The sequence below is a fragment of the Xenopus laevis genome, chromosome 1L (assembly GCF_017654675.1).
Source record: "Xenopus laevis strain J_2021 chromosome 1L, Xenopus_laevis_v10.1, whole genome shotgun sequence".
Lineage (NCBI taxonomy): Eukaryota > Metazoa > Chordata > Amphibia > Anura > Pipidae > Xenopus > Xenopus laevis.
The window spans coordinates 82,138,813-82,164,406 of record NC_054371.1 but is presented as its reverse complement, the minus strand read 5'-3'; the positions used below and the strand labels follow the sequence as shown (position 1 = coordinate 82,164,406).

The 25,594-nt window shown below is 37.2% G+C and overlaps 1 protein-coding gene across 5 annotated transcripts in view; it reads left to right on the top strand.

Annotated features, from left to right (window-relative positions):
* grid2.S (glutamate receptor, ionotropic, delta 2 S homeolog) overlaps positions 1–25,594 on the top strand; it is a 612,233-nt gene that overhangs the window by 335,234 nt on the left and 251,405 nt on the right. For all 5 annotated transcript variants that reach the window (XM_018252173.2, XM_018252166.2, XM_041590791.1 and 2 more), the window contains one exon: positions 8,934–9,107. In XM_018252173.2, coding sequence (XP_018107662.1) covers positions 8,934–9,107 — 174 coding nt within the window. The remainder of the gene's footprint in view (positions 1–8,933; positions 9,108–25,594) is intronic.

Below are 25,594 nucleotides of genomic sequence, written 5' to 3'. Positions count from 1 at the left end.
CAAGTTGAAATGCAGGGCCAATTAACCCCTTTAATGCTGACTAATTCTTGGGGAATGGGACCTGTTTCGCTTTGCTGAAGATTCTTGAAACAGTGAAAATATATCAGCAAATGTTACATGATTATTTGAGATTAGTGATGGGCGAATTTGCGCCGTTTCGCTTCGCCGAAAAATTAGCGAAATTCGCAAAACGGCGAAAAATTTGTGAAATCGCGCCGGCGTCTAGTTTTTGACGCCAGCGCCCGTTTTTCCGACGCCGGTGCCCGTTTTTTACGCCGACGCCCGTCTTTGGCGCCGGCGAAATTTTGCCGCGAATTTTCGCGGGCGTTTCGCGAATTTATTCGCTGCCGGCGAATCGCGCAAATTCACCGCGAATTCGCGCCTGGCGAATAAATTCACCCATCACTATTTGAGATATCTGCAAAAGCTCAACTGTAGTGTTACGTTGTTTAAAGTGGTCAACCATGTACTTTTTAGGCAGATTGAAGGTTCTTCCCTCTTGTATTAGGAAGTACTAAAACCTACAGCACCATTATCAGTTTGTTATTAGTGACATATCTAATACTGCAAACATATTGCAGGGAAATAAACTGGCTGGTGTCAGCACTTCTGTCTGGTGCAATTGCTAGTTTTTACCTTTTTAATATGTCCATAAATCCATTAATCCAGCGTTTTTAATGCTGACCAGTTATATATATCTGACAGCTAGCATTACCAGTGGTACATGACTACTTGGGATTAGTGATGAGCAAATCTGCCATATTTTGCTTCGCCAAAAATTTTTTCGAAACGTAGTGACAATATACACCTAAAAACTTAGTTTTAATTTAACACAATAAATAGATAACTTTTTTTAAAAAAAAAACAAAATATTCTTTTTTCTCCCATTATTGGCAGGGTACTTTTAAAGTTCCTTATCCTCTCCCTTCCCTTAGAGCTGCTCGTTATTGTAATGATTTTTAGGGCAAGGACATGATTGTCCACTTCCCTCTGCCTTCTATTGTACACAGGTTGAGAAAAGCAGATCAGTTTCCATTTCTGGGGACCCTCCCATTGGGGAACATAAAGGGGCAGGTTTATCAAAGTGTAAATTAGAGCACACCACAGACACGCTCATCCGCTTTCTATTCATTTCCATGAGATTTTTAGGAGTGTATATTAAATGGTGAACCCATCTTTCAAGCATTGATCAAAATGGTTCCAAAATTCAATAGGAATGAACAGAAGGTGGATGAGTTTATCTGTGGTGAGCTCTAACTTAACATGTATCTGCCCAAAGTTTTCAGATGTTATTGGACTGTCCTAATTAGTAAAAAACAGTGAATAGTGTGGGTATAATAAATCTCCTTTAAACAACATATCATTTACTTCTACTTATAAGCAGGTTTTTATTTATGTATGTATTACCCTTTACTGATAAAGTTATGAAACATTAATGAGGCTTTTACATGAGACCCTGTTCCAATCAAATTTACAGTATAAAGCTGGCCATAGATGTTGAGATTTTTAAAACATCAGATCCTGATCGTGAGACCACGATCTTCTCAGAACGACCATACGATCGTACTAATTTACCTTCAACTAAAAAGACCAATTTACCAGGAAAACAAAGGGGAGCTGCCTGCTTGGCCCTGCAAATATAGAGAGATTGCACTGGGACCAACAAAGATTTTTTGACCTGCCCGTTCAATTTCCCGACAAATGTCGGCCGAAAAATCGCAAGATATATGATCGTTCAAATACCACTAACCGCACGATAATTTCGAAGGATTGGTCGGGCTTCCCTAAAATCGGTCATTCGGCAAGAAGAATTGTCGCATCTATGGGAAGCTTTAGGATAAGTATATTCACATATCACACATACTGGGTCTGTTATCAGCTATTTAACCTGCCATGTTAGTGTGTGAGAGGAAGAAGCCCCAGTCAGTATAAGACAAGGTGTTGTCGGTATTAACAAAGGCATTGTGGGGGGAGGGCAGAGTAGTGTGTTTGGTGCATAGACTCACTGGGAGGAGGTTGTGGGTTCTGTTGTGTGGATTAGTACAAAGATGAAGTGAGCAGATGGTATCATGCAGAACTGGTCTGACTGCCCTGTTGTCATGGACTATTTTGTCCTGTCTGAGGCTGTATGGAGGGGTTCCAAGTGTTTATTCTAATGGCACATATAATGATAAAAAGAATTACATTTGACTTTATTTGTATGAAAATATATTTTGAATAACAGTTGTTTTAGCAGGTAGATTAATATGGCATGTATAGTTACAATAACCCAAATAGATCATAGTCAATATTGCTGTTCACCCATTAAAGCCAATGACACACAATCAAACAATGCAAACTTTGGTTCTTATTTAAACAAATCAAACCCTTAGAAATATTTGTAGCTTTTGGGGAAAGGAGTTACCAGTTCTAAATAATGCAAAAATGCTTTTTATAGATTAAAATGATTGAATGTTCCCTAAGATGCTAAAATGAATTATCTTGAGACTATTTTAGGCATTCTTCATGCGGCTCTACTTATTAAGGCTCTTTGAAAACTAGGTTCCTTTTTTATCTTGTTGGCAGTTCCACATATTTGCAAACTGTAAAGCTTTGGCAGCTGCAGCTGTGGTCTGTAGAGGCGATTGCTGAGCCTAAAAAAGCAGAGCAGTTCTAATTTATTTTAATAGCAAATCAATTTAATACTTGCCTGCTTTTAACTTTCCAGCCACAGCTCCATGAGATGTGCTTACAACTGGAGAAACAAAGCTTTGGTACACAAACTGACTTCATTAATAGATGGTCTATCAGAACTCAGCTCCACTGTTATATTAAATTGATTTTTTTTCTTGCAATCAAAACATGATTAATATACTGTAAATACCTAGAAATGAGCAGAGTTTGGGTATTGCTACTACCAGTATATTAGCTAAAACTGTAAACAGCTGTGCATACAACTGATGTACATTATTCATTCCATAAAATAATCCTTTATATATTTTTTTTCTGAATTAAATTTTGTTTTGTAAATCTTTTTATTGGATTTTTCAGCAATAAAATCAGGAATATAGAAAAAGGGGATATTGGGGACCAGAAAAAGATAAACACTTCATAATTGTTGCATAGTACAGATGTAAGCAGTAATATGATGATAATTCACAATGCTTTATCAGAAGTTTAATGGGAAAGAGGGAATAGTTTACAAGTGAGAGGGGTGTAGGTGACCTGCTAGGGAGCTGTTTACTTGTAGTAATTGGTTTCCTTAAAAGTAAGCCATCTGAACCATTTTGTATTGTAGGCATTATAATACTTGGTTGAGAGGAGGGAGAGCTCTTCAAATGTATGTATTTCCTCTTCTTTTTTATACCACTCCTGTAGTGTTGGGGCTATAGCTTGTTTCCATTTCAATGGGATCAACACTTTAGCAGCATTCAATAAGCAGGGCTCGAATGTGGATGGAAAAGTAGGCACGCACATGTTGGCATAAAGTGCTTGTATCCATTTCAATGCCTTTGGGCCTAGACCAAAAGAACACAGGCATGCAAACATGTATGACCAGTCTACATGGTCAAAGGCCTTCTTCGCAACTGTAGATAATAATAACATAAGCGGTAAGTTGTGGGTTTTGGACCAGTGTAGAATATTTATTAATCTATTAGTATTATCTTGGCCTTCCCTTGGTATAAAGCTGATCTATTATTTTGTAAAGAATAGTTTTTAATCTGTTGGAGATAATTTTACTAGTAGTTTGACATCCCCATTTATTAGTGAAATAGAATCAGGGCCCGAAGGCTCAGTTTGGAGTAGCGGACCAAGGTGGAAGCTGTAGACTTCAATACACAGTTAATGGTAACAAGGGGTTAAGAAGAAGAGTAGTCAATCCAGGCAAAAGGTAAGTTCAGGCAGCAAAGGTTCAAAGTCAGGATACAGGCCAAAGTCAAGATCAGGAATCAGATTAATACAAATCACACCCAGGAACACAATATAGTAATCCTTTAATTGGCAATGGCTGGAATCTTCTGGCATCCTTTTATAGGTGAATATTCGCGCCACTGGTTTCATGACATTTGACACTGGCATCATGATGCTGCGTTGGGATTGACGTGCTGGCGTCAAACGTCCACGTGGTTCCCCCTGAGTGCTGCCATCTTGGATAGGATACCGCCATGGAAGGACGCGCCGGCCTATAACTACCTGGTTCGTGGTGATTTTTCCCAAGTTTCAGTAATAGGCTAATGTGAGCTTCTAGAGAATGTTTGTTAAACTGGGATCAATGTTGGATATCTAAGAAGGCATTGAGTAAGTTAGGAAGTAATTTGTCTTTAAATGTCTTATAATATAAGGTAGTAAAGCCATCTGGTCTGGGTGCTTTCCCTACTGGTGTATCTTTGAGGGCTGACTCTAACTCCCCTAATGTTATGTATGCATCCATGAAACAGTGCCGGACCAAGTCGGGCGGGCACCATAGGCTACCCGGCCGACTACGACGCTCCCCCTGTTTGTGCATGCGCAGAGGACACGCGGGTGCACATGCCCAGAGGACGCGAGGATGCACATTCCCAGGGGACGCACGGGTGCACATTCGCAGAGGACAAGCAGGACAGAGAAAGTGCACACTCGCATGAGGATAAAACTGCTACCACAGCTTCTGGAATTAGGGGATGGTGTCGGAAGAGGTATGTACCTGGCGCCCCTCTAGCTTTGCGCCCTAGGCACGTGCCTCTTCTGCCTACCCCTAGTTCCGGCCCTGCCATGAAATCTGAATCTGTGGCTGATATATTTTTCTTTTTGGTAGACTGTAGGAATTTGTATAAACGTTTTTCATATTCTGGTTTGTTGTCTAGGGAGTTGGTATAGATCTTTATAATATGATTCAACGGTCTCAGCTATAAGGTCTGGTGTATGTACTATCTCCATTTTTAATGGAAGGGATGAAGTTTCTGCCTTGTTTATGTTTCAGGACACTGGCAAGTAAGCAGCCACATTTATCCCCATGTTTGTAAAGCCTTTGTCTGTACCATGAAAGCCTTTTGGGTAAAAAAGTTAGTGTGATGAGAGAGCCTTTTTTATCTTCTGTTACTTCTGTGAATACTATATTGTAGTGAGTGGAATTGTTGGATCCTGTTTATTAAGCCCATTCTACTTTCTCTATCTCTTTTGCACTTGGCTCAATATTTAATCAAGTGTCCTCTGATGACACATTTATCAGCCTCCCAGCAGGTCAATGGGGACACATCTGGAGTGGAATTTTCTATGAAGTTGTTAAGCCCTGTCTAATATAATCATCCCTTAGGAGGGATTTATTAAGGTACCAAACACAATGTTTGGGTGAGAGGAGAGGTGTCTGCAGGGTTAGGACAATCATGGAATGGTCCGACCATGTTCTGGTTAAGATTTTGCTACTTAGTATTTCCCGCAAGAAGGTATGGGACAGGAATACAGTATATAGTCTATTATTGAGTAGCAAGTTGTGGTGTACTTCTGTTGTAGTGTTTACAGCCACTATCACATTGCAGTGTTCATGGCCTAAGTGATGATTCTCATGGGGCGGTAGTATATTACTGCCCCATGAGCATGTGACATATTTTCAATGTATAAAGCTTAAAAGGGGAAGGGAGGGGGGGACATAAACATGGCCTCAAACATTTGTGCCTGGTCTGATGTAGTTGCTCCAATGGGTGCAGTTAAGGTTCAGTATATTAAGATGTCCATTAGCAGTAGTTGGGACTCATTGTGACAGTGGGTGTCACTTTTCGTAGTAAGATATAATCTGTCAGTTAGTAGTTCAGTTGTAATCCTGTGTGCATTTTTAGTTTTGGAAGCTGTATTCTAAACTAAACCAATGAATTGGTAACAGGGGTTTGACTTGTCCTAGCATGCTGAGCAATAATTGCCCATGTTTGCTAAATTTTTCTGCAGCTAAGTCATGGACCCAGTTATCATGTCAACAGTGCACTAGAGTGAAGTTCTAGGATGTGTGTTAGGAGGCCAAATTAGGCATAAAAAGTATAGGCAGTGAGGTGATATACCATCTAGCCTTGGCCAGAAAATAGTGCTGGGACTTATTAGTCATTCATGATGGCTTCTGGGTCCTAGGATTTAGGTGGTCTGAGACACTATCTGGTGAGGTTGTGTCTTACTGTTTTAAATCAGTGCCTATGGAGGGTTCCTACAGATAAACATATCTGCTCTACTCCTGTATATACATGTTTGGTAGGCTCAGATTGCGAAAGAAGGAGACTGTGTCTGCTGGTTCTCTTAATACATATGTTTTCCCACCTTTATGCGCCATTAGTGTGAAAGGCAAGCCCCACTTTAAAAGATGTCCCGTTCTTTCAGAAGTAGCACCACATTTAAGCAGCCTGCAGTGTTGAAATATTGTAGTGTATGCCAGGTCCTGATAGATTTCAATGGTGTAGCCTTCTAAATGTACTGCTTTAATTTCCCTGGCTTTGCGGAGTATCTTTTCTTTGGTAGTGAAATTATGAAAAGCACAAAGAACATCTCTCTGCTTATTTGGGCGTCCTCCTCTGTGCAATCTGTCGATTTGTATGTCCATGTCTTTATCCTGTCACAGTAGTTGGATAAAAAAATCTGACAGGATTAGTCACAGTTCTGTATTGGTTACATCATCTGGCACTCCGTGAATAAGGAGATTGCAACGGCGGCTTCTATTTTCTGCATCTTCTAGAAGGCATCACAGGTTAACTATGTGCCGTGCCTGTGTGCTACGTCTAGCCGAGTTTGCATTAACTGACTGTGAAAGATTGAGGTGCTGTTCCTCGAAGTTATGGAGTTTAACAGTTAGCACTTGCATTTCAGCCTTAATTACCTGAGTCTCTTGTTGCTGGCTTTGTTTTATTTCTGCCAGAAGTTTTGTCAGATCTTTCTTATGTGGGAAAGCTGATATCATGTTCAGTAGGTTGGTAGTGTTTAATGTAGTGGTGGGGTCCAGTGGATCTTCTGACGTAGAGGGTGGCTCAGTGTTGTAGGCCTCATTATCCGCCATTTTTTGGGCTCTCCTCTGCAGTTGTTGATGGAGGGTTTTTGGCAAAAAAAATGACCGATCTCTTTGTCTTTTTTTGGCGGAATCACCTTCTGGGATGTAGGGTGTGGATGACTTCTGGGTTCTCCCCATCTTGTCACAAATATAAGTGGATGATGGCCAAATGGCACTGGGAAGCAGGAGCGCAACAGAAGCACATCCGTCTCAGGCAACCATCAAGCCTGTGCTTTATTGTGATGTTATAGTTGGGTTTTCTATATTTTAAAACTAAATGTATCCTGAAATCTGTTGACAAGTTAAATAAACCACTTTCTTTTCTTACAGTTTGTACTGTACATGTATAAAGAGAGAATTACATTAAAAATGTAGGCTCCTTATATTGTCCTGAGGCTCTAAATGTACTCACAAATAACTACACTTTCATTGTACAGCACACCGCATTTGAGACTAACAGACATACTGTATGTATACTTGCAAGACTGGTGGCATTATGAGTGTATAAATCTGGTCCTGGCCTTTTAAAACTGACAAATTTCCCTCTTCAGTTCCTGAAGTCAATTTGAGATAGTTATTTTTTATTTTTGCATGTTAAACAAACAAACATATGCAGAAACTATATTCTTTATAGTGTTTTAAGACTTCTTTAAGGTGTTTTTAGCAAGTACAAGTAAGTATTTGCAGCGTTGATTTGCTAGCATCATTTATTTTATTTTATAGCATAATTGCACCCTATTGCAGGTAAAACTGCACCATATTCCACCAGTTGTAGTAAACAATAGCAAAGCAACCAAACAGCATATTTTGCTTTTCAAACTAATCATAGCAGCAATGGAAAATATATTTTTTGTTTAACATAAAGTATATTGGTTTTTCTAAATACAGGAAGAAAGAGTGTGTTAACATAAATAACAGTTGAGTATTATATGGCATGTATTATCAAGTAACAGTAGAGAAAGCTATGTGACTCGTAGTTAACCATGAACTGCAGATAGCTTAGGCTGAAAGAAACTTTGGGGGGACAGGCAGGTATGGGGGGGGCATTAAATTGGGCTCCCACTATCCAACTGATTTGTTTCCTGGTGTTTTAACTATTGTCTCTTTAACTTCATCCAGGGGAGCCACTGTAACTTGTGATTGAATCCTTTACCTTGTAGTTGTGCCCTTATGGCCTTTATTGACATAATCCATTTCACCTTAGCAACTAATGCCTGTAGAGTGGGAGGGAAGGTAATTTTCCAGTTGGCTGCTCTGTTTTTTGCTGATCACCAGTTTATTGTAATCAGAGTATTAGAATGACTTGATGGGTTTGCCCAGGAGATAGGTTAAATGATTCGGATCAATTCTTTGTTTGAAGATGGTTGATAGAATGTTAGTAACCTTCTCCCAAAATGCTGTCACTAACCTGCATGTCCACCACATGTGGAAAAAGGTTCCTAATTCTCAACAACCTCCAACCTCCAGCTAAGGGAATGGCAAGTGCCTCCTGATGGTGTGTACTATTATCTGTAAATCAGATTATAGGCCTTTTCTGTTACTGTGACACAGACACAGGTGTACTAGAATGTTAAAATTTTAAATAACAAGGCAAGCAATCATTCTGTAGAACAGGAGTCCCCAATATTTTTCCCTGTGAGCCTCATTCAATTGTAAAAACATTTGAGAAGCAACACAAGTATGAAAAAAGTATAAATTATGTGTTAGCGACTTTTTGGAAACCTCTTTAGTATCTCTTTAGTGTTTGCAGCATTGATTTTATTATATAGCTGTGTAATGCATAAAAAATTTCTTAAAAATAGGTGTCCAGTAAATCCTACCTAATGATGCATGGGAATAGTTGAGTTACTGCAAACTTTGTACTTTCTTTTCATTATCCCAATTTATTTTTATTTGCATATTTTACTAAAATATTGCATATTTCTAAAAAATGATTGTCATTCTTTTGTGACAGGAAATAAATGATTTGGATGTGCAGGAATTGGTTCGAAGGTCAATTGGGAGGCTAACAATTATTCGTCAGACCTTTCCAGTTCCACAAAATTCAAGCCAACGTTGTTTCCGTGGCAACCACAGAATATCCTCATCGCTCTGTGACCCAAAGGACCCATTTTCGCAGAATATGGAGGTATGCTGTTGCAATCAATATTTTATTTACTCTTTTGTGGATTGAGATCACATATTCGAACTTTTGACAAAGATCTGTACATTTCTTAACACCTAGCAATAAAGTTACTGTAAGCAACGCAGCTCAATTAGGGGACTATTAAAAACCCATTTTGTGCATTTAAAATGGAAAAACATTTTCTAAAAGCAAAATAAAGTGCTGTAATGTGTTATTAGATGATTAGTTAAATATGAAAGGGATTATTTTTGTTTTCTTTTACGCTCTTATCAAAAGAAAGTTTTCTGCTCTTGCAGAAAAATAAGATATAAAAGTATAATTATGAAAATGATCTAAATTATATCCTCAAATCTTTTGTTCCATTTAAAATTTACTCTTAATAGTAAATTGTATCTTTAAAACAATACATCTATTAATGTGTGACACGTGTCTTGATGTACAGTATATTCAAGCATTACTTTTATAGGCAGCACTTTACATTTTTTAAGATTGCACTTAAAATACAGACCGGGTGAATATACATTAATAAATATAAATACATATATTTAAAAAAATAGGGAGCACATTATCAATAATCGAATCATCTTGCAGAGTATTAACGATTGTTAACACGCTGTAAAATGTCAGAACCTTTTTGGATTTAGCAGTGTAATAGAATTCAATGTGTTGAATGGGAATGAACACAGAAATGCATAGCATGAATATAACCATAGCAGTACAGGTATGGAACTGTTATCCAGAATGCTCAGAACCTGGGGTTTTCCAGATAAGAGAATCTTTCCATAATAACAATCTTCATACCTTAATTCTGCTAGAAAATCATGTAAACATGAAATAAACCCAACAGGCTGGTTTTGCTTCTGATAAGGATTTATTATATGTTAGTTGGGATCAAGTACAAGGTACTGTTTTATTTTTACAGAAAAAAAGGAAATAATTTTTAAAAATGTGGATTATTTGATAAACGGGTTTCTGGTTAATCGATCCCATGCCTGTAATGGAAAGTACAATTCATTATTTCTCACACTGATATTGCAGAAAGAATAACAAAGCATTCTGTAGAACATAAAGAAACAGAAATAAACACTCTGCAAAAATGAGAAACTGATGGGAATGAAATCTGGGGCTCATTTATTTACACAGTGCAAGTGTAGAAAAAGTTTTGATTCTGTGGACTCTGTGAAGTAGTTGAGCGATAGGCACAGTTGACACTCTTGTCACATAAAATAGTATCAAGCTGTCACCAAAAGGGTGGGTGTTGTAGTAGGCATAGTTGTGTCTTTGTTGTGCATTCATTTCACTCTTACAAAACATGAATGTATTAATGCAGATTTGCATTTTAGTCCCAATGATAAAAAAGTTTGACAAACCACTGGTGGCATAAATTGGGTGCAAGTGCTATTTGCGTTGAAATGATTTATTATTCCACATGCATCAGTTGCAGTGCAAGTTAGTTCACACACAGATTTTGCACAAATATTTTTCCAAAGTAATTGCAACTTTAGAAGCTCAGTTAAGCTACTGTGAATGTTTAATACATAGATGCTTGCTTCAGTGTGCTAATGCCAAGCAGAGCTATTGTCACAGACTCGAGAAAAGAAAAGAAAAAAATTGATCAACGCACATTCTCTGGTTCCCTGTTTCACAAATTTATTTAGTATCTAAGCTAATGCATGTATTTTGCAAAACAGGGGTTTTTAGTTACAAAATTATGATCATAAAATTTATAAGCCACCATACACTTAGGCCCATAAATACTTGGACAACTTTTTTTCTAAATTTTGGTTCTGTACATAACCACAATGAATTTTAAATAAAACAACTCGTATGCAGTTAAACTGCAGACTTCCAGCTTTAATTCATTGGGTTGAACAAAAAGATTGCATAAAAATGTGATGAACTAAAGACTTTTTTAACACGATCACTTCATTTCAGGGCCTCGAAAGTAATTAGACAAATGAAAAAACTGAAAATAAAATGTTTATTTCTAATATTTGGTTGAAAACCCTTTGCTGGCAATGACAGCCTGAAGTCTTGAACTTGTGGACATCACCAGATTCTGGGTTTCCTCCTTTTTAATGCTCTGCCAGGCCTTTACTGCAGCGGCTTTCAGTTGCTGTTTATTTGTGGGCCTTTCAATCCAAAGTTTAGCCTTCAACAAGTGAATGCATGCTCAATTGGGTTCAGATCAGGTGACTGACAGGGCCATTTAAGAATATTCCACTTCTTTGCTTTAATAAACTCCTGGGATTCTTTGGCTGTATGTTCAGGGTTGTTGTCCATCTGTATTATGAAATGCCTCCCAATCAATTTGACTGCATTTAGCTGGATTTGAGCAGATAGTATGTCTCTGAACACCACAGAATTCATTTGCCTGCTTCGGTCCTGTAAAAACCCCTCTTCCACCAGTGCTTAAATTCCACAATGTTATCTAAAATGTTACTATATAAGGTACCTTATATAGTAACATTTTAGATAACATTGTGGAATTTCAGCACTGGTGGAAGAGGGATTCTTTCTTTCTTTTTTAATCAATTTAACTCTATCTGAAATTTTTCAGACCTCAATTTCATTAAATGGATACATAAGTAAGTGATTGTGTTAAAAAAGGCTTTAGTTCCTCACATTTTTATGCAATATTTTTGTTCAATCCACTGCATTAAAGCTGAAAGTCTGCAGTTCAACTACATCTGAGTTGTTTCACTTAAAATTCATTGTGGTAATGTACAGAACCAAAATTAGAAAAAGGTTCTCTTTCCAAATATTTATGGACCGAACTGTATATTGAACTACACTACTTCCCATTCTCACACTGACCACCTCTTTATCTATGGTCATTAAACAGAATGGGTATATATAAACAGGCTGAATCCCTTTCCATCTAAATTATTTAGCAACGTTTTATGTTTTTCGCTTATTTTAGTTTCTGGAAATAGTACACTTTAAAAGTGTCTGCCTCACAGCCCTTCACATATATATGGGCCAGTTTCTGGGTGCTGCACTGGCCCTACAATTTGTCATGCCTGCCAGAAGATGCTGATGTATGCTGGTGATATTATTTGATGGTATTACATCTTTGCAGAAAAGTTCAGTTTGAGGGGTGAAAGGCAATGGCACTGGCCTAGCCATACGCCAGCAATTAGTCTAATATAGAAAAAACACCAATACCTTGGTATGCTAGGGTGATCCCAATTTATTCTATAGTGCTACCAGACACTGCAGTTACAATCAAAAGTTTCGGAAAAACCTGTCCCTTCCTCAGTGAACACTGAGGAAGGGACAGGTGTTCCCAAAATGTTTGATTGTAACTGTAGTGTCTGGTAGCACTATGGATTGAGGAAGGGACAGGTGTTCCCAAAACATTTGATTGTAACTGCAGTGTCTATGGAATAAATTGGGATCACCCCTGTTGCAGCATACCAAGGTATTGGTGTTTTTCTATACTACACCTTTGCTCCATACTCTAGACCCACATGCTTGCTGCATTCTAAGTGTGGAAACTAAGGAGGAGCAGGAGTCCAGCATTGTTATTTTGGAGAGTACATGGAGCAAGACCACTTATTAAAACACTGAACTTTTTTCATTCCTACTTATTCTGTCCATGCAAACAAAAAATGTTTATTTCTTGAACGTATTTCCAGTATTTCTCTGACCCTAGCAACCAAGTAGAATTTTTAGTGCCACTCAGAGATTCAGAAACAAAAAAGCTGATTTATTTAAGTACAAAAATTGAAAAAGCAATCTAGCGATTGACACTGCCTAAAACATGCTGAAAGTTCATTTAGAGTGAATTTTAATGGCATCCATAAAACAGGATGGAGTGAAGAAGAAATGTACCATCTGCTTCTAAATATATAACACATGAATACAATACTGAAGTAGCAAAAATACAAAAAGCAACGAAAAATTAGGTGTCTTAAAAAAACCTAGGAAATATTGCAGAACCAAAATGCAGAACATTCAAGTCACAAGGCACCAAGGAATCATTTATTGCAAGAAATACAGAATGCATACCTGCAAAAGGACGATAAAAGTAGCTGAAATAGAAAATGAGCAGTGTACTGCAAAAAAAATGTAGGTTCAATCTGAACCATTTCTTCAGATAGTCAAAGAACAGGAATCCAAAGGAATAAAATGGGAAATCTGAAAAATTGTAATGGTCATTCTAAAACTAAAACTCAACATACAGTGTATATCGGAGATTTTGTACCTGGAAACATAAGCTTACACAGGTGAGGTCGATGTAAGGTATAGAGCAATTTTTATTAATGGATAATGGACAAAGTTTAAGTAATATCCACTGATTTAATGGATTTAAAAATGATGGAACAATCCCCCCTGCCCAATGCCGTAACCCATCGTAAATTGCTTTCTTTATTTAAACTGTAGTAGACTATAGTGATATTTTATTATTAATTAGTTATGCTATTAGCTATCATTTACAGCAACCAGTACATACTTCGTTATCCTAGAGATAAAGGATGATTATATAACCCATGGATACAATATTTGTGTTATTTTATTTTAACTACGTTTTTTGTGTATCCTGTTAGTGTAATCCACTTTCAATTGGCCAGTCTCATGATTTCTATTTTCATGGAAACCGTTTACAAGGAATAGAAATAAGAAAAATGTTTTTTCAATGTTACTGGGCTTTTTCCAGGAAAATTTTACAGAGCAAATTAACACATATTCATTTTTTAAACAAAAGTGCACAGAAACAGAATAATGGCTGTAATGTCTTTTCAGAGAATTCCCAAATGAGGCATAAAGTGTTACTAGCCAGAAGGGAAATTTACTTGTTTACTTAATGTTAGGTATAGCAGCAATCAGCATCTGTGAATGTTCTCTAGTGGCCAAAAATTATTTTCTAGGTCTATGTATGAATTTCATAGTTCTGTGTAGTATAAATCAAGTAAAGCATGTCTCACTGTGAAAACCATAATATCTAATTAATGATCAGGTAAACTAACAGCACATTTAGTGATCAACTCAGAACTGCAGCTTTTCTTCTGAGCAAGCACTTAACATTGTCTCCTATCTGCAGAGCTGATTTAATAAATAGACAAAATTGGAATTTGCCTGGGACCCACCAGTAGTCCATTTTGTAACCATCTCCCCTCATTTTAATTAGCTGGAATAATTTTGCAATATTTATCTATAATTTCTTTTATATTAAATTCATATATCATTTATAAAGTTTGCGCAGCACATATTTATTTGCAAATGGTTGTATTGTCCCTGTTTTCTCCTGAACCCTGAAATATTGCACTGATGTCCCCTTTACGTTTTTTTATGAATTCGAATTGCGCAAAAATATTCGCAAATGGCTCGCATATGAGATGGGTTTTTGCAACTGTAGGAGGTCATTGTGCTCAAAAATACCATTGACAGTAATTTAAATTTGCAATTTGCAAAAACCGTTTTGCAATTATACCATGTTTAAAAAGCCCCTATGGATATTAACAGTGCAAATAAAATTCACAATTATGTTTGTGCATTTAACTCCTCTCTCATCCAGGTTTATTAATATAACCATGCGCAGGGAAAATATTTTCTCTGTGCGAATCCTTCTGTGATGTGCAAAGTTTATAAATGAGCCTCAAGATGTTTTACAAATAAATATATATATATATATATATATATATATATATATATATATATATATATATATATATATATATATATACACACTTTTGCTAATGGCGGGGTGCACGGTAATTGTATGTATATCAATTATCAGCAGACCAGCACTCCCTTTTAAAACGTAATACTTTTATTGTCGTAGTATCAAATGCCCGACGTTTCGGTCCACATTTGGACCTTAAATGAAAAAGGTCCAAATGTGGACCGAAACGTCGGGCATTTGATACTATGACAATAAAAGTATTATGTTTTAAAAGGGAGTGCTGGTCTGCTGATAATTGATATATATATATATATATATATATATATATATATATATATATATATATATATATATATATATATATATAATCAACTCCAGGTGCTGGGCCAAATGTTGAACATATATATATATATATATATATATATATATATAAATATATTATTTTTGGTGCCTTTTCTGATAGGTATATACTAAGGTATTAAAAAAGTTGAACATTCACTTGATTTGGTACTTGATAAAGGTCCTAATGAGGGCAGAAACCATGGTACACAATGATGTTAAAGTAAATAAAACAGTATAATTCACAGAGAATCGAGTGATGGTTAATACCATAAATCTTCTAAAAATAATTTAAACATGAAATAAACCCAATAGGATTGCCATCAGTATGGGTTTACATAGCTTATTTAGAATTAAGTACCAACTGTTATGATTATTAGGGATGTAGCGAACGTCGGAAAAAAAGTTCGCGAACATATTCGCGAACTTGCGCAAAAACGCGAGCGGTTCGCGAACGGTTCACGAACCCCATAGACTTCAATGGGAAGGCGAACTTTAACATCTAAAAAAAAATTTCTGGCCAGAAAAATGATTTTAAAGTTGTTTAAAGGGTGCAACGACCTGGACAGTGGCATGCCAGAGGGGGATCAAGGGCAAAAATGTATCTGAAAAATCTGCCTGTGTGTGCTTGGAAGAGATAGTGTAGGGGGAGAGCTGTTAGTGATTTCAGGGACAGATGATAGTAAGTTTGCTGGCTAGTAATCTGCTTGATACTGCTCTGTATTGGAGGGACAGAAGTCTGCAGGGATTTGAGGGACATTTTAGCTTAGGTAGCTTTGCTGGCTAGTAATCTACTGTTCTCTTTAAACAACTGCCATACGTTGACCTTGTAGGCATTGTTTGCCCAGTTTTTTTGGACGCAGCCACTGAAGCACAGTTGCCAGAAAAAATATGCCATATAAATGCTGAAAATAGTCATTTTTCGCCATACGTTGACCTTGTAGACATTGTTTGCCCAGTTTTTTTGGTTGCAGCCACTGAAGCACAGTTGCCAGAAAAAATATGCCATATAAATGCTGAAAATAGTCATTTTTCGCCATACGTTGACCTTGTAGACATTGTTTGCCCAGTTTTTTTGGTTGCAGCCACTGAAGCACAGTTGCCAGAAAAAATATGCCATATAAATGCTGAAAATAGTAATTTTTTGCCATATACGTTGAGTCAACGTATGGCAAAAAATGACTATTTTCAGCATTTATATGGCATATTTTTTCTGGCCTCTGTGCTTCAGTGGCTGCGGCCAAAAAAACTGGGCAAACAATGCCTACAAGGTCAACGTATACACTACTACAGCGGTGGATACGGATTACGTAAAATATATTATGGCTGCTTGAAAAAAGTCACTCCGGTGTTTTTTCTGGAGACGGTAATATTATGGATATTTAGACAGAATGTGAACAAGGTCACACAGCTAGATGGCGGGTTGAAGAAAACACTGTGCAAATAATGCCTACAAGGTCAACGTATACACTACTACAGCGGTGGATACGGATTACGTAAAATATATGAATGCTGCTTGAAAAAAGTCACTCCGGTGTTTTTTCTGGAGACGGTAATATTATGGATATTTAGACAGAATGTGAACAAGGTCACACAGCTAGATGGCGGGTTGAAGAAAACAGTGTGCAAATAATGCCTACAGGGCAAATAATGCCTAAAAGGTCAACTTATACACTACTACAGCGGTAGTAAAATAAAAAAAAGTAAAATAAAAAAAAAATGAATATTAAAAAAAAAAAATTAAAGTTGGTGCTGCTGAACTACTAGGAGCAGCAGATTAGCACACCAGTCCCACTCCCCAACACTGCTAGACTAATAGCACTGGGCTCTTATAGTAGTAGTAGTAGTAGTAGTAAAACAACAAAAAAATAAATAAAAGCAGTCCTTACAAGGACTACTGTTATTGCAGCAGTCAGCAGATGAGATCAGAAGCAGGACAGCTGCCCACTGCAGCTACATACAGAGCACTGCAGTAGAAGGTAGATTACTAGCCAGCAAAGCTACCTAAGCTAAAATGTCCCTCAAACCCCTGCAGACTTCTGTCCCTCCAATAACAGAGCAGTATCAAAACGATTACTAGCCGGCAAACTTTCAACTGTCCCTGAAATCACTAACAGGCAGCAGCTCTCTCCCTACACTATCTCTTCAGCACACACAGGCAGAGTGAAAAAACGCTGCAGGGCTTCGGTTTTTATAGGGAAGGGGAGTGGTCCAGGGGAGAGCTTCCTGATTGGCTGCCATGTACCTGCTGGTCTGGGGTGAGAGGGCAAAAAAAAGCGCCAACAATGGCGAACCCAAAATGGCGAACGTCGCGCGACGTTCGCGAACTTCCGGCGAGCGCGAACACCCGATGTTCGCACGAACAAGTTCGCCGGCGAACAGTTCGCGACATCTCTAATGATTATTACAGAGAAAAGGGAAATACTTATAAAAAAAATAGAATTATTTGCTTAAAATGGAGTTTAGGGAAGATAAACTTTCTGTAATTTGATCTTTCTGGATAACAAGTTTCCAACTAAGGGATCCCATACCTGTTTTAGCATTGCTCATGTATCATATTTCAATTATAGAGAAAGGCTTGAAATAGATTATAGCTTGGACTGTTGTTCCATTAGTTTAATGCTGCTCTAAAATTGATATTTTTCCCATCAGTGTGTGACTTGGAAAGTTCAAAACACATTAATGAGGTGCAATTTAATAAGGTTAGCTCAGAATCTGAGATGTGCTCAACAAGCTGTAGCCTTTTGTTGCCTACGGTATGTAATAAAGAATGGAGTTTATTTTTTAAACTGCATGCATAAAATGTGATAGCACATTTCTTTCCGAAATAATTGTAAATGCTTATATTCAAAGTCACTCATATCATTAAAATGATCCCCTCTTGATGCCGTGTTTCATTATTCCTTGTCAATAGATTGTTGAACTTCAGTCAATCAAGACTGCATTAAATGGCATCCATTCTGAACATAAGTAATTAAAAGTGAGGCTTTTCATATCTGTATTTTAGGTTTGGGGTAGAAACATTTTTTCAGAATAATGACATAGCAGCATGATGCTGGTGCATTAAAAAATAAGAAATTTAGACAAAATTTAAAATCAGGAGTATTAAAACATGTCAACTATCTAATTATTAATCACCAAATAATATATAAAATGGGTCTGTTGCAGTACCCCAATTATAAATGCCAGCGTTATCCATTTTAGGAGTTATGATTTAACAACAGCTAACTTACGCTAATTGACATATTTATCAAGGGTCGAATTTAGAGATTATGGGAGTTTATAAAAAAAAAAAATCTTATTTTTTTAAACTCGGGGAAAAATAGGATCAACCCGCAAACTCGAATCTATATTCAAGTTTTTTCACCAAAAAAAAAAAAGTCCACCAAATGACTCCAAATTGATTGTAGGAGGTCCCTCATCGGCTGAAACACCAATTCGGCAGGTTTTAGATGGTGAATAGTCGAATTTGAATTCTTAAAGAGACAGTACATGATAAATTTCAAAATTCTAAATATTTTTAAACTCAAATCGAATTTGGACTATTCCCTAGTTGAATTACACTAAAATAAACTTGAAATTCAAATTTAAAAATTCAAATTTTCATGCTGTGTATTATGCTGTGTATTATGTTTAAAATAATAAAAAAAGATTTTGTTAATAAAAAAAAAATTACAATTTTCAATTCGACCCTTGATAAATCTGCCCCTAACAGTACACTTTTATTTTTCTTTCTGTCTGCTGCCACTTCCTTCCATCAAAGAACAAAAGATAGGGTGGTAAACACTTGATATAATAAAAGACAAGTTCAAATCTATAGTAACCATTCAGATGTTTGCTTTTAAATAGAAGACAGTGAAACTGGCACATTTGCTGAAATATTGTTGAAACCGCAGCAAAATTTCCAAAATACATTGGATTCGGTGGGTTATAATAAAATACCAGTTCTAATCTATATTAACTGTTCAGATGTTTGCTTTTAAATAGTAGTGAGTGACACTGGCATTTTTGCCAAAATATTGTTGAAACCGCAGCAAAATTTCCAAAATACATTGGATTCAGTGGGAAGGCAAAATGAAATTTCAGTTAAAAGAAAACTAAACTCCACACAATGTAGGTCTCTATCAAAATATATTGCAAAAACCAGCTCATATGTAAAACTCTGGTTCATGAAAATAAACCATTTTCATAATAATACATTTTTTTACTAGTGTGTGCCATGTCTTTTGCTTCCATACTTATTCGTTTTACAGTTAGAGCTGAATTATTTCTGTTCAGGTGATCTCTGAGGCAGCACACAGACCATCATGAAATGGTGGCAGTTTGATAAGATTCTTTAATATGTCACTTAAAAGAGAATTCAACGTAAAGTAAAAAAAAAACCATACCCTACATAGATGTCGAGCTGCTACTCCAGGCAAATGCTCCTAAGTCTTTACTTACCCCTCGGTGCAGATTCTGTCCAGGGGAGTTCACGTCAGCCATCTTCTTTTCGTCGGCAATCTTCGGGAAGTAAGTGCCATATCGGCGCATGCGCAGATGGAGCAATTTTCAGTTTTAAGTCAACTGTGCATGTGAAATTCAAGGAAATTGCCAAAGTGCTGCTCTCATTACGAAAATTACTGAAGAGTCAGAAGATGGCTGCTGTGAACTCCAGTGGACAGAATCTGCACGGAGGGGTAAGTAAAGACTTAGGGGCATTTGCCCGGGGTTGCAGCTAGGCTGGGGCTGTAGGGTAGCGGAGTAGGTTTTTTTTTACTATGATATAAATTATCTGTTGCTTAATTATTAACTTTGGAAGTAAAGTTTTCCTTTAAGGTGTTTGAAGCTCTGCAGTAGCATATACATTTCCCTACCTTGTTAGAGGAGCTCCTTTCAACTACAGTAGAACCCCCATTTGACATCCCCTGATTTTAAGCTTCCCCTCATTTTACATTGTTCCCACCTATATATTATGCATAATATATTTCCCTGATTTTACATTTTCCTGGATTTTACACCATTTTTTTCTGGTTCCCTGAAAAATGTAAAATAGGGGTTCTACTGTATGTTGCAATTGTTCAGACAGAAAAAAAGGCTTTTATGTTGCCAATTTCATCCACATAATGCATCTGGACAGCTCCTTAGATAAACATGGGGGAGGGCGGGAGAGAGCTCTGATCCCATTGGTTGATGTGAAGTTCAAGGGGCACATAGTGATGATATCTGCACTTTTTTCTGGCACAATACTGAAACAGAACGCAAATGCAAGCACAAATTTGCACACATTTTCATCATTGGTGAAACTGCTAATTTTGCCACAGAACTGTGCAATGTATTTTAGTACAAAAAGACCTTCTTGGCTTGGTGTCCTATGTGAAAAAACACTACAATGAAAGCTTATTTTAGGAATCTCTGGGAGAATTTGCTGCATAAACAAGTAAATCATTTGTACTTTCTCAGTAAAAAACATAGTCATTGCCACATTGCATGCAGGGCTATATTCATGCCCAGGTTTGGACTGGGGTGTGCAAGGCCCTCCGGGGATGCTACTCCAGGGGCTGCCAAACTCCCTTGGGGGCCCCTGCCAGGTCGTAGCCAATAGAACTGATTTGCTTAGATAGAGTAAGCATAGTGTCAGGCACTCGTGAATGCTTTCAGAATCCCTGTAAAGCCCCTGTGTCCTGTATGATATCTCAAAACCCAGAACAAACGCCAAGGTTCCGGTCACACTTCTGCCTATAACAGCCGCCTTTCACTTCGAGAATAGCCCTCAGCTACTCTGACGTGAGAGAACCAAGACGAGAGTTCTGGGTAGACAAGGGAACAGTAACGTGTGATTAGAGGAATGGGGTTAGAGCAAAGCATAGTTGTTGAAACAGACCAGGGTCAATAATTAGTCCTACAGCACAGTACAGAATCAGGATCCAGAAGAATAGTCAAAAAACAGGCAATGGTCGAGTCAGACAGCAAATCAGCAGAGGTCAGGCACAGGTCAAGAACAGGAAAACCAGACAGTAAGCAATACCATGAACAACGACAATAGACCTACGTTAAGACAATGGAATATAGACAAAGTGTCTTTAAACATATGAATTCCGCACAAGCGCAGTGACATCAGTAGCGGGTGCCAAACAAAAAGCTGCATGTACCAAAAACAGAACACGTGCACCAAATCTTAGGAAAGTGGCTGTGAGCATCCCCGTGAGGACATTGGTGGGTGTCCCCACCGCCCCACTAGACCACCAGGTACCATTACACCCTGTAGGTTGGTGGGTCTCAATAGAGACAAATATGGGTAAGTGGGTCGGCATCAAGTCACTGGTCAGAGGGACTGGATTGAGAGTGGGTCTGAAGAACCAGAATAACTCAGGTTTCTACCCTGAGAATAATACTTCCACATTCCATTCTATCTAACAATACCAGTGTTTATCACAGGCAGCAAATTTTGTTAAATGAATGAGAAGTTGCTGCCACCAGGCAAAGACATCTTGATATCAGTAGTCTAAACATCCACTCTGCAATTGTTATCAGGTTACCAATCTTATTGTGTGAACTTAAAGAACTAAATCCCGCCAATAAAAAAAGCCCCTACCTACTACCCTAGATAGTCCCCCTCCCCGAACCCCCCCCCCTGCTAGATGATTGCACCAGAAAGTGCCCCTAACACAGTACTCATGTATTGGTGCAGAGTAAGCGCAGCACAGCTCATGGGTGCCATTTTCCAGCTCTTTGGTATTCTTCGGGTCCGCTTCCCTTTGGCAATTTCAGCACTTTTGTTGCATGCGCAGTTGCAATACAGCGGCCATTTAAGAAAGAGTAACGAAGAGCCAGAAGATGGTGCCCATGAGCTCTGCTAAGCTTACTCAACACGATATGTGATACTGTGTTAGGGACATTTTCAGGGGTAATGCACTATGCGGGGAAAAACAAGGAGGGGGGACTATCTAGGGTAGTAGGTAGGGGCTTTTTTTTATTGGGGGGGTTTAGTTATCCTTTGATGAAATTTTTGCGATAACGCAATTGAGGACAGTTTTAGTCAGTCACAATGAGAGATAACCAAGCAACATACTGTATGTATGCAATTAATGGAGAGTTAACTCCAAATACCAAAATATATAACATACAGTATAACATGCCTTTTGTGGAATACAGTGACATTCATATAAAAAATGCCATCTGTATTTCATATGCCAGAAAGCAAGAACTATTATATACAGATGAGCAATAGGTCCTGTCAAAGTTCCTAAGGGTTACATCTAATATAATCACATATTTTACTTTGCAGTATAATCTGTATCAGCGCAAACATTGATGTTATAATGCAGATGTAGCTGCAGATATTGCAATTGTATAAAAGATTTTCAACCAGCTTCCAGACAGGGTAAACGATGGGCAAATGTTTTGAATAGTTTTCAATCTACCACTCTGCATCTGTGGAAGATTTTTCAAAATGGGAATTAGCGAAGTTAAACCAGCCACAACAATGTGAAAGAAGGCTCTTTGCTTTCCATAATTAAATGCCATATAATCATTGCAGCAATGCTCACAGAAATATTAAACAACAGCTGTCTGTTGTCAACTGTTCCTAACTAAAGCACAGAAGCTGTCAAAATTACAATATCGTAAATACATATTCACACGTCTGACAGATTATAGTAAAAGAGCAAGATTATTTAGCAGAATAGCACCAAGTAGCTTTGGCTTTACTTCCATGTCTGCTGATAACAACCAAGAAGATGCTTGCTGTTTAAAAGATAACCAGTAAATGTTACCTGTTGATTATAGATGAAAATGCAGTAGTGGCAACAATTGAGGCACTTAATGCAAATTAACTAAAAGTGCTTGCACCCAAAACTTCTCATAGTTGCTCTTGGTGATGCCATATCAGTCCTACCTCTTGTTGTGAATCATGTACAAGTGCGCATATTGATGCTGGGTTAACCTGGAGCCATTACCGCCTCAACAGTAGTGGGAGCTCCAGGGTTCCCACAGTGACTGGTGTCAGTAGGCAGTAACCATTTTATGGAAATTATGCAATTCTGACTGAAAATGTTTGGTGCAATTACAGCTGATTTGCATGTATTTCGATATATTGGGAAAAATAACATCAGGTTCATCTTCCCCTTGAGACAGCAATCATCAAAGTCAAAGTAAACTTTATTGTCATCTCAGCAGTATACGAATACACAGTGAGATGAGACGACGTGGCTCCAGCTAGTACATATCACAAAAAGGCACTTAAACACAATAAATATGAATCATGCTGGAATTATGGGGACAATGCTGTATTGTGGGAAAACATGTAGTGAATGTTTCCAAAATTACACTTCACACACCACACTTGGCTCATAAATGAGCCTTATGGTTTTATGTAATAAAAACATGCAAAGTTTGCTACAGGTTTAGTCATCTATAGCAACCAATCAGCTGGTAGCCTTCACTGGTCACCTATTTAAAGGAATTGTTCAATGTAAAAATAAAAACAAGGTAAATAGATAGGCTGTGCAAAATATTAAATTTTCTAATATAGTTAGTTAGCCAAAAATGTAATTTATAAAGGCTGGAGTGACTGGATGTCTACATAACAGAACATAACACTACTTCCTGCCTTGCAGCGCTCATGGTTTCCACTGATTGGTTACCAGGCAGTAACCAATCAGTGACTTGAGGGGGGGCATATGGGTCATAATATTTTGCTTCTGAATCTGAGCTGAATGCTGAGGATCAATTGCAAACTGAACAGTTATGTCCCATATGACCCTCCTTAAAGTCGATGACTAACTCAGAGTTAGAGAGCTGAAAAGCAGGAAGTAGTGTTCTGGCTGTTATGTTAGACATCCAGTCACTCCAGCCTTTATATACTGTATTCCATTTTTGGCTAGCTAACTATATTAGAAACATTGTTTTTATTTTGCACAGCCTTTCCATTTACCCAGTTTTAATTTATATACTGAACTGTTCCTTTAAAAGCAAGCATCCTTTTGGTTGCTATGGGTTACTGTGCCTTGGAAAAACTTTTTTTTACTGCATACCCCAAACAAGTTGTTTTCTTAGATAACCCCAACATACTGAAAACTATTGATTCTTATTGATTTTATTGAGCCTCTCTAGTTACTTTATATCCACCTATTACACCTCCTGTAATGTAACTCTCAGTTAATACCCCTATGTAGTTTTTGTGAAGTAGATATCCCTGGTGTCACCTGATTGAAAATACATACTGTACTGCAAATTCCTGGGATCATGGTCTTGACTGTAGCTCTTCCTTACAGTGCCATGACAGCAACAAAACACGTCAGTCAGTATGATCTGAGAGCTAAGTTATGTCTCTTAGTTGACCCCAACACTGCAAGACACATTTACTGTATAGCGGTAATTTTAATAAAAGTGGCATTTTTTTTTTTGCAGTAGTACAATGAAAGAAGCGCATCATTTCTGTACTGTATCATAGTGAACTTGTCACCCTGTGACTGCAGTCAGCAAAATCTTCACATTATGTGTGAGTTTTCACTGTCTGACAAATCTTCCATAACAAAATAAAAGGGTCAATTACTCCCAGATGAACTGCAAATAGGAGACATGTAGAGCAGAACAGTTCATAATTAATTGTCTATTGCTTAAACAATGAAATGTTTAATGAACCCATTTCTTCTTTTTGCCAAATAAATCGGCCAGTTCATTCCTACTGAGAGCAGTTAACGTTGTAAATTAAATAGACATGCTCAGCAAAAAGGGAAACTATATATATATATATATATATATATATATATATATATATATATATATATATATATATATATATATATATATATATATATATATATATATATATATATATATATATATATATATATATATATATATATATATAAAAATCCAATTAGTTCAGCACTCCAAAAAAATCGTACAAAGTCCTGGTGCTACCCCAAGCAGCAATATGTAGAAAATCCAAAAATAAGGATGCACACAGGTATTCCATCAAAAAGTTAAAAAACGTACATTTTATTTAGTACATTTAAAAAAGCAGGTCGACGTTTCGGTCTGTATCTAAGACCATTTTCAAGACCATATGAAAATGGTCTTGAAAATGGTCTTAGATGCAGACCGAAACGTCGACCTGCTTTTTTAAATGTACTAAATAAAATGTACGTTTTTTAACTTTTTGATGGAATACCTGTGTGCATCCTTATTTTTGGATTTTCTATATATATATATATATATATATATATATATATATATATATATATATATATATATATATATATATATATATATATATATATATATATTCCTTTAAATGTCATTGAAAATGTAAAGGTGTCCATCTGCTGTTATTTGCATAGAAGGGGTAAACGGCGCAATTCATATCATGAAAATCAATGGCTGTTTTACTGGGAAAGTGTTGTTGCAGTTTAGCAGCCGCAATAACCTCGCTGAGGACATTCAGTTCTAATTCAATTGATAAGAATCATACACCTCTTCGGGTTTTCTTTTTCCTTTTCATTTAATAAGTTGAACACAGTGACCTCTCTTGAGAACA